This window comes from Myotis davidii, unplaced genomic scaffold, assembly GCF_000327345.1.
Source record: "Myotis davidii unplaced genomic scaffold, ASM32734v1 scaffold197, whole genome shotgun sequence".
NCBI lineage: Eukaryota > Metazoa > Chordata > Mammalia > Chiroptera > Vespertilionidae > Myotis > Myotis davidii.
This window is the reverse complement of record NW_006291549.1, coordinates 4763962-4778189: the sequence shown is the minus strand read 5'-3', so window position 1 is coordinate 4778189 and position 14228 is coordinate 4763962. Positions and strand designations below refer to the sequence as shown.

Sequence of the window (14228 nt, the reverse complement as noted above, 5' to 3'; positions counted from 1 at the left end):
TGCGTCTGTAAAGATATTGCTACGACATATGTCTGCAATTTTCCTGCCTATGGAGTCTTGTAGGATTTTTATGGTTTCCTGTCTTACGTTCAAATCCTTTAGCCATTTTGAGTTTGTTTTTGTGTATGGTGTAAGTTGGTGATCTAGTTTCATTTTTTTGCATGTATCTGACCAAATTTCCCAGCACCATTTATTAAAGATGCTGTTTTGACTCCATTGTATGCTCTTGCCTCCTTTGTCATGTGTCACACATTTTTATCCATTTATTTACTGATGGACATTTGGGCTGTTTACAGATATTAGCTAGTGGAGAAAAGGGAACCCTAGTACACTGCTGGTGGGAATGCCGGCTGGTGCAGCCACTATGGAAAACAGTATGGGTTTTCTTCAAAACATTGAAAATGGAACTGCCATTTGACCCAGTGATCCCACTTCTAGGACTATATCCTAAGAAACCCAAAACACCAATCAGAAATAATATATGCATCCCTATGTTCTCTTCCCAATTTTTAATCATATTGTTTTGTTGTTGAGTTGTGTGAGCTCTTTATATATTTTGGATATTAGTCTCAGATGTTGAATTATAATCTTATACACCTGAAAATTACATATTATTAACCAATGTTACTCAGTAAGTTTATTTTTTTAAAAGTTCCTTTCACCCGCCGAAACCGGTTTGGCTCAGTGGATGGAGCATCGGCCTGCGGACTGAAAGGTCCCAGGTTCGATTCCGGGCAAGGGCATGTGCCTGGGTTGCGGGCACGTCCCCAGTGGGAGATGTGCAGGAGGCAGCTGATCGATGTCTCTCTCTCATCGATGTTTCTAACTCTCTATCTCTCTCCCTTCCTCTCTGTAAAAAATCAATAAAATATATTAAAAAAAAAAAGTTCCTTTCACCCCTGTTCAGAGAATAGAATATTTCCTAGCCACTTCTTGTTTACTCTGCCACTTGTCCTGAATATAAATGGAAAGAGAGATCATTTATGGTTAACTAGCATAGTGTCTAAAAATAGATTTGGGGGATCTATCAGACCTGGATTCAAATCCTAGTTTTACCTCTTAGTAGTTGTATGCATTTGAACAAGTCATATTGTTGTTCCAAATCTAATTTTCTCATGTGATGTGAAAATAACATGTATCTCATGAAGTAACTGAGGAAATAGGAAGGGATAAGTTTGCAATACTTAGTTAAGATTACAATACTGACAGATATTGCTGTTATGTTAGCTTAGCTATTATGTGTTCTCTCTACCATGTCTCTAGCCCTAGTTGACCATTTTCGTTTTAAACGCAGGTTGAAGGAAGATGGGAAATTCAATGGTAGCAATTCAATAGCAGAAATCATTGCTGGATTAAGGCAAAACAAAGAAAAACAGTGGTATTTTCCATTAAAAAAGGAGGGTTAGGTGGCTATGTGACTATATTTACAATCTTCAGGAAAAGGCACTTACATGAGTATAATTTTAACGATGCACAAAATAAATTAGAAAAATGGATAAGCAGGTAAATTTGACAAATTGCATTGTAAAAGTAAAATGTCAGAATCTGATTATAATGCCAGCACCTAGCAAAGTGCTTAGAACATGAACATACACCTTAAATTTTTGTTGAATGAAGGAGTGGCATAGATTAAAATTTGCTTTTATTAAAATTTATATTAAAATTTTCTTAAAATACCATGAAAATTGTAAAAGATGGAAATAGGAGTATATAACACTAAGGAGTCTAATAAGAATGATGTCGTATAAGTTTATGGGAGGTTTTAAATTTTACTTATTAAATAAAAGTAGAGAAATAATATTCGTTAAGATGAGGACATTATAGGTATTGAAATATCAAATGTAAAATAAAAATCAGGGCGCTATGTAGAGTATGGACTACTAATAACAGAGTAGTAGTGAGCTAACAGTCAGCTAGCCAAGACCTTGATGGAATTCCCTTAAACATGTTTCCTTAAAAAAAGGGGGGGAGGGGATACATATCTGTCCCAGAAGAGGCATATTATTTGGGAACAAGATTTATTGATGTTTATTATTTGTTAACGGCCAGAATGCATATAATCCCAGCATCCCGTGATGCTAATTTTAGAGAACAGAGTTAACCACCCACCCAGGTTAAATGAAAGTTGTGTTCTATCATATGAATTTTTTTATTTTTTGGAGCATGGTCAAATTCACCTAAAATCTAAGCCATGTTTTCTTTTGGTATACATTATTGGACTTTTTACTTTTGTAAGCTAAAATGGCTAATATTAATTTCAGCGTTCTCAAAATTAAAAGTGGTGTTATTTTAGTTATTGCCAATGTAGGGAATGCAAGTGAGAAACAGGACAGTTAAAGTTGTAAGAAAGAAAATAGTGTGCTTTGAATGTGCCTTGAAAATGGTGCACATTTTTCATGCTTTCCAAAAGTATATAGGCTTGCCTAATAATATAAACTATTCTATAAGTTAGAAATCTGATTTCTTAGAGTTCCAGAAATCCCAGACTATTAAAATATGACTTTAATCACTATTAACTGAAACTGTAATGGCTTGTAGAAATATCACTATAATCAAACTGTATCCTGGTTTGGGAATTAAAAATAATGGCAAATATAGATTGAAACTTTTTATTCAAAGGTGAGGTTGCAGAGTCCACTATTAATGGGGCTCACATGATTTTTAAGTCTATTTTGTTGGTAAGGATAACAAGTGAGGAGTTACTACATTGAGGTTACTACATTCACAGCCTGGGCTGATTATTATTAATTTTTGTTGTGATTATTTGGTTTCCTGTTTTTATCTTTTTGGAGATTTCATCTGTCCTCTATTTCTTTTATTCATTTACTGTCTTTCCTATGGTGTTCAGAATAGACATGACATTGGAGAAAGCTTCAAAAACACATATCATCATGTTCAAAGTTTCATTTTCTTCCCCTTCCTTTATTAGCATTCTGCAGACAATTAAAATTCCTTCATGTGAGATGCAGTGAGATGACTCTGAGGTCCCTGCTTTAAAATTACCAAACAAAACTCTAAGGTTGTGAAATTTTTCTTCATTTCCCTGGTTCCCCATTTTTAAGTGAAGAAACTGTAGTTAAGAATATGGTCAAGCTACTGACACAGTAATCATAGCTGATTGCATATGGTGTCTTGAAAAATGCAAGGTGTCCATAGTTTCAAGTAGGCAGAAACCATGTCCGCACATTTGTGATGTTATTTTGCCATTACCTCTGTGAGGCTGCTAAGTCACTACTGAATTCTCTTTTTGGGAACTGGTCTTCCAAAATATCAAGATAAATCATTCCAGAAAAATGGTAGGCATGATAAGCTAGTCGAGCAGTTAAAATCACTTAGATCAAGTGGTGGTGGTGTGCATAGGGGATTTTTTTTGGGTATTTGTTCTGTGCATTTTAAAATATTTTATAGACAATCTTTATTTTGACAGAGAATATACACAATTGCTAAAGGAAAAAGGAGAAAAAACCACTTATAATAAGACTATAATAATTTAACACAGATGTGTATTTTTATGTATTTATTTTTTTAAAAATTTCCAATATTTTAAAATTTATTTTGTTGACAGCATTACAGATGTCTCCATTACCCCTCAACCCTTACTCCCCTCCGCCCAGCCCAGACCCACCTTCCCAGGTCTTTACCACACTAATTTTCATATCCATGGGCCATGCATATAACATATTTTTATGTATTTAAAGCAACACATTTTAGAGGAAAAGGGCAAAACTATACCAAAAATAGTTGTTTATAGACATGTTTTTGGAAATAATTGCCTGCCAATTAAAGTTATATAAGGAAATAGAGTTAACTTGATATTTTAAATTTATAAAATGGGAAAGTAAAAGGGTCCCCAAAATGTATATATCTCTTATAGGAAATGATAATACAAGTGGAAACTAAGCATCTCACATTTCCAACCCCTTCCTCCCCAAAGAGCTTGCATATGTTATTAGCTTGGTAAAAAAAAAAAAAAAGAGTTGAATTGATAAGTTAGTTTATTTCAGTAGGTTTAATAAAAGCAAGTTGGCTTTTACAGAGCAGAAATACTACCAACCCTGAAATATTGATTTTGAATGGCTTTGTTCTGACTTGGCTTGAGTGGAAGCCTGAGAAAGAGGTTTTTATTGCTAGACTTGAGGATGCTTCAACTCAAGGAGGGAAAATATCCACAGAACGAACCTTTGTGTCATTAGATTGGCATGTATTCAGGAAGCCCTCAAAGTGATCCAGTTTATTCCTTTATCTTTTGAAAAATGCTTGAAATGCATAACTGCATTAAGATGGCCAAATTCTGCATCCTTCTCTTTGCATCACAATAACACTGCTGCACATGTATTAATTTTACATACTTTTTAAAAATCTAGAAATAAAACAATAGAAATTATTACCCCAATATTACTGTGCCTACAAAAATTCCATGTGGGAGCTAAAATGGCAAGAATCATCTTTAAATTTACCAACATCACTCTCGATTTCTGAAAGGCAAGCAAAACCACTCCAAAGATTTCACAGTCACAGAGGACAAATATAAGGGAAATCCCCGAAGAGAGTGTTTTAAAATAAAGCCTTTTAGGAAAACAGCCAAGTTGCACCCTAATTTCTTTTTAGCTGTGAAGCAGGTACTTCATTACAGTGCCAGATTAAATACGCGTATTTTCCATAAAATCATATAGATTTTCTCTCTAGTTTTGAGTTGGAAATAGGTTTGTATCATTGGAGGTAAAACTAAAGATAGTGTTGAGCTATGAGATTCTCCTGGAAATGAATTACACACGGAAGGCACCCAGTAGGCAAGATTTTAGATTTCTCCTCTGTATTTTGCATTTGATTCATGGAGTTCTTCACTGTGACAATTATAAAGTTATATTCACACTATAATTTTAAAGATACTGAGATTAACATTTTATTCACTGATTGTCTTGATTATCTGTACAGAAAAAGTGTATTTTCCTATAAAATAATAATCACTGCATTAATTTAGGTTTTCTTAATAATAATAGCGCACATGTATAGGGCTTTCTATGCGCCACCAAATACTTTTCTAAGTTCTTCACATGTATTAACTCTTTCAATATTCACAACTTTATCCTATATAGCTGCTATATAATACTGATTATTATCGCCAATATAATCACTGAACACAAAAGTTAAATAAAAGTACCCAAGATGACATAAATTGCGATTGGTGCAGGAAAAATGTGGATTTAGGCTCTTTGTTCTGAACTCTTAACCATTACGTTACCTTTGTTTGCTGTCTCTCTCACTAAGTGGGATGTAAATACCACGCGGGCTGGGACTTGGTCTTGTTCATAGCTACCCTCCCCCAGGACCCAGAACAATGCCCTTAATAAATATCTATTGAATGATGAGGGAGTAAACAAAATATTAAAACTAGAATTACTTAAGTGCTTTTTTCTTATAGGAGAAAGCAATTGGTGGTTTTTAAACAGATAAGGGTGTATATATGAAGTGCTCAACAAAAGTCCATAGGATGGAAAAAGTAAAATAGTCCTTGAGGTTAAAGCCAACTTATTTTTTAAGATTCTAGAAATTCTCCCTATAGTTGAAGTATCATTTTACCCCCTTCAACAGTTTATAGCTGAAGTTCTAGCTGCCATGTATAAAGTAATAGCGTAGGTTCAGTCATTGCTTAACCTGGAGTTTAAGATTCCCAAATAGAATATAAAAATGCAAAATATTTTTATTTTATAGTTACCATACTTTTGAGAAGAGTACATTACCACCATGCTTATTTGGGGCTAAGTTATAGAATTTTTTTATTATACCTGTTGGAGTTGCACTAAACATTATGAGACCATTTATTAGTAATCAGTGGTGTTCTCACAGGATTTGTTTTAAAATGACAAAGTGCTAAGTTCTCCCAAATGTAAAGCTCCAAATAACTGGTGAAATGATTGTATGCAAAGGAAAGTAAAATATTTATAGTCTGTTCCTCAAAAATTGTTTTAGTGTTGATTTAGAAAGTCAAAGTTCTTGTTTTCAGGTTTAACATTTGGGGAGAGGCTTTTTAAAAGAATAGACTATAACCCAGAGAGTAGGTGCAGGGGTAGCCCATAAAATAACAAAGATGACATGTCTTAGTGTTTCAGAACGCGGGATTTAGAATCACATTGTCTAGATTTTTTTTTGATTTTTTAAAAATATATTTTATTGATTTTACAGAGAGGAAGGGAGAGGGACAGAGAGTTAGAAACATCGATGGGAGAGAAACATCGATCAGCTGCCTCCTGTACACTCCCTACTGGGGATGTGCCCGCAATCAAGGTACATGCCCATGACCAGAATCGAACCTGGGACCTTTCAGTCTGCAGGCCGACGCTCTATCCACTGAGCCAAACTAGTTAGGGCACATTGTCTAGATTTTGATTCCAGATCTTTAGGTAGGTCACTTTCATGTTATAAAATACAGAGGCAGATAATAATAATAGCACTTACTTCTTAGGGTTGTTAGGGAGATTAAATGAGGTGATGTATAATTGGAATCTGGCATAAAGTAATCAATAAATGCTGACTTATCAATTTAAGAATATCTCCACTAAATTCTTTCATTGTATTGCCATTCAATGGTCAAGTTAGAATAACCATCAGATACTTTGTTAATTAGACTGACATTGTAGTGGGGATCTTCACATATCCACATGTATGCACGTGGTTTGCATGCTTTTGGGGGCATGTTGATTGCTGATTTCTATGCAGTTGGGTTTCTCTCACTTAACATGTCACAAACCCTCAATGATGATTTTGAACAGGGTGAATGTCATTGTGCAGCTCCAGTCTCTTTTTGAAGATATTTTCTTCAGTAGTCAACCATGTAATTAGAAATATGTGTTTTTTGCCCTGGGCAGTGTCTCTAAATGGTTAGAGCACTGGTTCCTGAACCAAAGAGTTGGGGATTAGATTCCCGGTCAAGGGCAGGTACCTGGGTTGTGGGTTCACTCCCCACTCCTGGCAGGGTGAGTGCAGGAGGCAACCAGTGGATGTATCTCTCTCATATCAATGTTTCTCTTTCTCTCCTTCTCTCCTCCTCCTCCCTCCCTTCCTCTCTTCCAGTCTCTCTGAAAAGCAATGGAAAAAATATCCTCAGGTGAGGATTAATAACAACAACAAAAAGAAATATGTGTTTTGTGTATTCATTCATGTGTGGGCATCTCGAGATTTTTATCAAAAAGTGGATGATTTTCCTAATTAGCAGGCACCAATTGAACGTAAGTTTAGGTAGTTCCTAAATTGTTTGCTGCTAAAGAACTTGTATCTGAAGGCTGCCAAGCTTGGGTCGTTCAGTAATTATCATTGCAGTTAAATATAATTCATAGAACTGGAATGAAAATAAATCAAGAAACAAGAGGCTGACAAATGAAAAACAGCTGTGTAGATAGCTCTAGTTGTTTGACTAAGGTTTGAATCATATCTAAATCCCATAGCTCAGCAAGGATCCTCTTGACTTACTGCTGTAGTCATAAACATTCTGATAGAGCTTATGCAAGTGGACTTCTGATCATGTGACCACTGTTGGCAAATCTTGGATTTTTCTGCACTAAGTGACTTTCCAGGACCAACAGCCTATGATTCTAAGTCATAGATTATCCCAGTCTTTTCTCCCTGAGTTGCTCTAAAAATAGAGACAGCTATTGAAACCTATAAAGCAACCCTATCCTTTCTTTTATCACTAATATGCTCCCTCAGTTTCCAGTATATTTTCTTTTGACCACTGAAAGAAAAGTAAAATGTCCTATTAAAAACATAAAAATGCAAACTGTATAGGGGATATGACTACAACATAAAAAGGCATGTTACACTTAGATTGGGAAAAAGGCGTGTATTTTTTGAGGCCAGTAATTAGAGCTAAGCCATAAGTTGTGAATGCTCTATGATTTGTAAATGCCTACTGTCTTGAAGTAAATGAATATGTTGAATTCTTTTAATTTGCCACTAGCTTATGAGAGTGAGGATTGTATTACTTCCCCTTCTCCTTCTTCCCCCGCCCTACCCCAACCACTAAAAAATAGAGTTACGATGGCTCCCTTGTTGGATGAAATGGAAATTTCTCAGTCTGTCATTCAAAACCCTTGACAACCCAACCCCCAACACAATTCAGTTTTATCTCCTGTTATTCCCTTCTGTGCACCCACTCCAGCCCCCAGGGGTCTCATTACTCCCCAGGGCACCCTGAGTTTTCACATCTCTGCGTCTTTGAGGCTGCTCCCCTTGGCCTGGGATGGCCCTCTTCCGAGCTAGTCTACCTCAAAACTCCCATCTGTTCTTCAAGATCCAACTGAAATGTTGCCTTTCTTTATAAATCTGCATCCTTTCCCCAGACCGGCATCCTCCTCACCTGTGCACCTGGACAGAGCACTTTGAGCGACGGCGTTGCTCACACTGTGTTATAGTTGCTGCCTCACATTCTTGTGATGCTGTTACCCTCTGGAGTGAGGGCCATGCTTTCATAATCTTAGCATCTAATACATAGCAGACACACAATACCAGCCTGTCAAAGTGAATAAAAACATGTGTGCATGTATTACAGGACGGGAAATATCCTGATTCAAATAAAATATGTTATCTTTTCATTTATTATATATGATTTGGAGAATACAGGGGGAAAAAAAGGAAATGAAATCCACCCATAACCCTACTCCTTCAGAGGTCAAGTTAACAGCTTAGGATACATAGTTCTAGTTAAAGCATGCTTTTACGAGGAACTCTGGTTTTTTTCAATTAGAAAATTATATGCTTAATAGATGATCCTAATTCTTGATTCTGATGGTTTGTTGTTGTTGTTAGCTCACAGAGAGAATCATCATCCTGTTTGTGGTGATCACCAGTCAAGAGGAAGTCCAAGGGAAATACGTGGTGTGTGTGTTATTCATCTTCTGGAATCTACTGGACATGGTTAGGTAAGGAGGCAAAATAATCTTAAAGGAAGCCAGATTGCTTTCTTCAAGGAAACTAGTAATAGCTGCTTTAGGTTTGATTACTTGGAGTGAGAGAGAAAACAATTATTTTTCTTGATATTGAAATGTATTTTTATTGCCGTCCATAATGGGCATTCCAAAGACGTGAAAACCTACCGTGGTGTTACAAGAGCACATCAGTGCAGGTATCTAGCAGGAGACGTGGCATAACACCAATTTGGAATAAACCTCACAGCTGTTTGCGACTGAAAGGCATTCCTTGCAGTTGCTCTGGTCCATGTTACTCTAATAAGCAAAGCAAGACTTTTATCACATCATAGTCAGAACTTAGAGTTGATTTCTGCGAATTCAAGAATGTTTTCAATATAGGCCCTCATCTCCCTGAGAAACACTGTACCTCCACATACATTTTTGTATGCAATTCCAGTGGGTTCACATGACTGAAGTTCTTTTGTGGACTCCTTGCGAATCCTTAGGCCTCAGGGTAAGAGCCCTTGCTTGTAGATCATCTTGTTTCCTTCTAATTCTAAAACTTCGCAAGGAGATGAGCCTGGCTTATCTCTAGCAGCAGTGGGGTAAACTGTCTGCTCACGGGCTTCCTTTGAGGAGTTGTCCTAACTGCTACCTCAGCTTTCACAAATGAGAACTGCCCCTCCCGCTTGAAAGATCTGGACGTGGGCAGGTAACAAATTGGCTGAGGTCATGTAAATTCTTTATTACACTGTCAGTAACTTAGCTGAGTTAAAATACTTTTAAATAATGGGTTGAGCCCTAGAGTGAATGAGAATATTTTGTTGAATTAAAAATGGAATTTTTGGTTTATAGAACTTAGCAAATCATTTCTCATTTTTAACTGATAAAGTTTTTTAGACTTGGGACAAAGCTCATGGACTTTCGTAGCCCATGACTCCCGGTTCATGCGACACTGAGCCTCATCTGGGCTTTCCAATGTATCATTCCCTGGTATGCCTGACTCTTTGTGAGCTGATTCAGGCTCAGATAAGCTCAGTAGACCCGTCACAGAAAGCAGTGACTTGTGCATTGGGAGTGGCCTCATGCTGTCATGGAAAGACTTTGGACATAAAAGGAGAAGCTCTCAGGATGACCCCATTTCCACTATGACTTTCTCTATGATTTTAGGCAAGTCACTTAACCTTTTCTTTTTTTAAAAATAGCAGCATTGAGATAATAATTTACAGACCTTAAAATTCACCCTTTTAAAGTATAAAATTTGGTTTTTAATGTGTCCAGAAACATATGCGACCATTGCCACTCTCTAATGTGAGGACATTTTCATCACCCCCAAAAGAAACCCCAAACCCATTAGCAGTCACTCCCCATCCCTCCTTCTCCCAGCTCCTAGCGTACTGTCTCTACAGATTTGCCTATTCTGGACATTTCAGATAAATCGTCATATAATATGTGGCCTTTTTGTGAAGGGCTCCTTTTACTTAGCATAATGTCTTCAAGGTTCAACCATGTTGTAACATCTATCAGTACTTCATTCTTTTTTATGGCTGAATAATATTCCCTCGTATTGATATATCGCACTTTATCCATTTGGATTGTTACTGCATGAATGTTCATGTGCAAGATTTGTGTGCACATATTTTCATTTCTCTTAACATAGGAGTAAAATTCCAGAGTACCTAACCTTTTTGAAACTATAAAATGGGATGCAATTATCTTCCCAACTTATCCCAGAATGACTTTTTAAAAAGCAAGACCAGGGAAACTTCTCAAGCTCACAGCTAACATGATGGTTAATGATGAAAGACTGATGCTTTCATCCCAAGATCAGGAACAAACAAACATGTCTACTCTAGCCACTTCTATTCACCATTGTTCTAACCATGGCAACTAGGCAAGAAAATGATGTAAAAGGCATCCATATTGGAAAGGAAGGAGGGAAACTGTTTTTCTTAGCAGATGACATCTTTCTTACATATATATAAATTATAAGGAATCCACTAAAAATATTAAAACTAATAAACTAGTTTGGCAAGTTTTTAGAATACAAAATCAATATACAAAAATCAATTATATTCTATACACTTGCAATGACCTAGAGTAAAATTAAGAAAATAATTTCATTTACAATAACATCAAAAAAATAGGAGTAAATTTACCAAAAGATGTACAGAATCTTTACACCAAAAACTATAAAATGGTGTTGAGAGAAGTTAAGATAAAAATAAATGGAAAGATATCCCATGTTTGTGGGTTGAAGACTTAATATTGTTAGACAGCAACACTCTCCCAGTAGATCTACAGATTTAGTGCATCAGAATCCCAGTTGGCTTCTTTTCAGAAATTGAGATGCTGATCCTAAAGATCATATGGAAACTCAAAATCCAGAATAGTCAAAATAATCTTGAAAAAGAAAAACATAGTTGGAGGACTCACACTTCCCAGTTTTAAAACTTACTACAAAGCAACAATAATTAAGAGCGTGATGCTGGCATAAGGATATATCATAAAATGGAATGGATAGTCCAGGGATAGCTGTCATATATATGGTCAGTTGATTTTTGACAAGGGTGCCACGACCATTCAATAGTCTTTTCAACAAGATATTGGGACAACTGGATATCCACATGCAAAGGAATGAAGTCGGACCCTTACCTCATATCTTATATACTAAAAAATTAACTCAAAATAGTTTTAAAAAAAAACTAAATGTATCAGCTAAAACTATAAGCCCTTCGAAAACATAGGAGTAAATCTTTGTGATCTTGGATTTGGTAATGGATTCTTAGATAAGACACCAAAAACACAAGCAACAAAAGAAAAAAAGCTACTGGACCTCATCAAAGTGGCTGCTAAACATACCTACTCTTGTAATTTAAAAAAAGGTAGTGAGATACAATTTTCACTTAGATTGGCACAGATAAGAAAGCTTGAGAATATGCCATGTTTAGTGAGGCCTTGCAGTATTGGTATATGGTATATATAATACATATACACATAGATAAGCAAATGCAAAAAATATTTCTGAAAGACTATATAAGAAACTGGCATTGGTCATTGGTTTTGAGGACTGGAATAGGGTCCTGGAATGAGAGAAAGATTTACTTTTCACCATGCTTTTCAAGGTTTTGGATTTTGTTTGGGCATATGTATTCACTACCTATTCCAGTAGTTCTCAACCAGTGGCCTCAGCCACTGGAATTTGTTTGTAACAAATTCTCAGGCTCTACCTTGCACCCACTGCAGCTGACACTTTGGGAACGGGGCCTTAGAAAACCCTCTGGGTGATTCTGATGTTTGCTTAAACTTGAGCACCACTGGCCTGTTCAGAGAACAGGGAAATACAAAGATCTAGACCACTTCACCTATTACACCATAAAAGCAGGTTTTAAACTACCTACACTAACCCAAACAAACTCCTCAGGACAGTTCTTTAAGATGGCACAATTACATAAGCACAGGGATGCCAATAGAACTTGGAAGTCGTATTTTTATTTGTAAAAGTCATTCCCTAGTGTATACAAGTTTTGTTTGCGGAGAAAAGCAAACAAACTACCAACCTAGCTGCCTGTTGCATACAGTGGGCTTGGCTTCTGAGTGAAAGTGAAGTCACTAATCATAGAGACTTGATTGTTTGCGATCCACCTCATGACATAAGCCAGACTGACGTGGTTCTCCTCCCCCCATTTTTAAAACCTCTTCTGCTTAAGTAACAGGAAATAAAGTATGGACTCTGTACTCATTCCAGTTTTATCTGTGTATTTAATGACATAATAAAGTATTTCATTCTTTTATTTCCCAGACATCAGCACATGATGCTTATAAGTTCCTTGTCTCCTTTCAGGTACACGAATAGCATGTTATCAGTCATAGGAATTTCCTATGCTTTCCTGACATGGCTCAGTCAGACACTGTGGATGCCGATTTATCCTTTGTGTGTTCTTGCTGAAGGTAAGCAAAGAGTGACTTGCTCTATTGCTCACTGACAAAAGCCACCTTAGTTATCAGGGCTTACTAAATGTTTTGATGATTAAATTACTATTTTCGGCGCTGCTTAGCTGACTCAGTGTTTCTTTCCTAGCACACTTCCCTTGGAAAGGGAAAGCATGAAGAAGCAAAGTTACAGGGGGAAACAGCTCTGCACAGTAGACAAAATACTGGATAAGGAATAAAAACTTGAATCTACGCCCTTAACTTCATTAACTCACTGTATGAGTTTTGTATAAACCACTTAACCTAAGTCCGGTTTACTCATCCAAAAGGGGTTTCAAACTTAGGGACCCAGCGATGACTTTTCCCCCAATTAAAAAAATATTTTAAATTATAGTTGACATACAATATTAGTTTCAGGTATACAATGCAGTGAGTCAACATTTATATACCTTACAAAGTGGTCACCGCAATACCATTTGTCACCATACATAGTTCTTACAATATTATTGACTCTATTCCCTGTGCTGCACATTACATCCTGTGACTTATTTTTAACTGCAAATTTGTATTTCTTTTTTTTTATTGTCTAAAGTTTTACATAAGTCTCCTTTTTCCCCAATTGATCCTCCCCCCGCAACCATTCCCACCCCAGGCAAACCCCCACTGCCCAGTGCTGTGTCCATTGGTTATGCTAATATGCATGCATATAAGTCCTTTGGTTGCTCTCTCGCCCCTCCTCCCCTGCCATTTGTCTCTGGATCTATTTTTGTTCATCAGTTTATGTTGTTCATTATATCCCACATATGAGTGAGATCATGTGATATTTATCTTTCTCTGACTGGCTTATTTCGCTTAGCAGGATGCTCTCCAGTTCCATCCATGCTGTTGCAAATGGTAAAAGTTCCTTCTTTTTTATAGCGGTGTAGTATTCCATTGTGTAGATGTACCAAAGTTTTTAATCCACTCATCTGCTGATGGGCACTTAGGCTGTTTCCAAATCTTAGCTATGGTGAATTGTGCTGCTATGAGCATAGGGGTGCATATATCCTTTCTGATTGGTGTTTCTGGTTTCTTGGGATATATTCCCAAAAGCGAGATCACTGGGTCAAATGGGAGTTCCATTTTTAACTTTTTGAGGAAACTCCATACTGTCTTTCATAGAGGCTGCACCAGTCTGCATTCCCACCAGCAGTGCACGAGGGTTCCTTTTTCTCCACATCCTGGCCAGCACTTGTCATTTGTAAATGATAGCCATTCGCATCTCTCAGATGATTAGTGACTTTGAGCATGTTTTCTTTTTTTCTTTAATTTCTTTATTGGTTAAGGTATTACAAATGTGTCCTCATCCCCCACATTAACCCACAACCTCCCCCCCCCCCCCCACGCTTCACA

The 14228-nt window shown here is 36.7% G+C and overlaps 1 protein-coding gene across 2 annotated transcripts in view; it reads left to right on the top strand.

The window, feature by feature from the left end:
• Positions 1-14228, top strand: part of HACD4 (3-hydroxyacyl-CoA dehydratase 4) — a 40976-nt gene that overhangs the window by 6171 nt on the left and 20577 nt on the right. For both annotated transcript variants that reach the window (XM_015564736.1, XM_015564737.1), the window contains exons 3-4: positions 8803-8915; positions 12748-12854. In XM_015564736.1, the coding sequence (XP_015420222.1) occupies positions 8803-8915; positions 12748-12854 (220 nt within the window). The remainder of the gene's footprint in view (positions 1-8802; positions 8916-12747; positions 12855-14228) is intronic.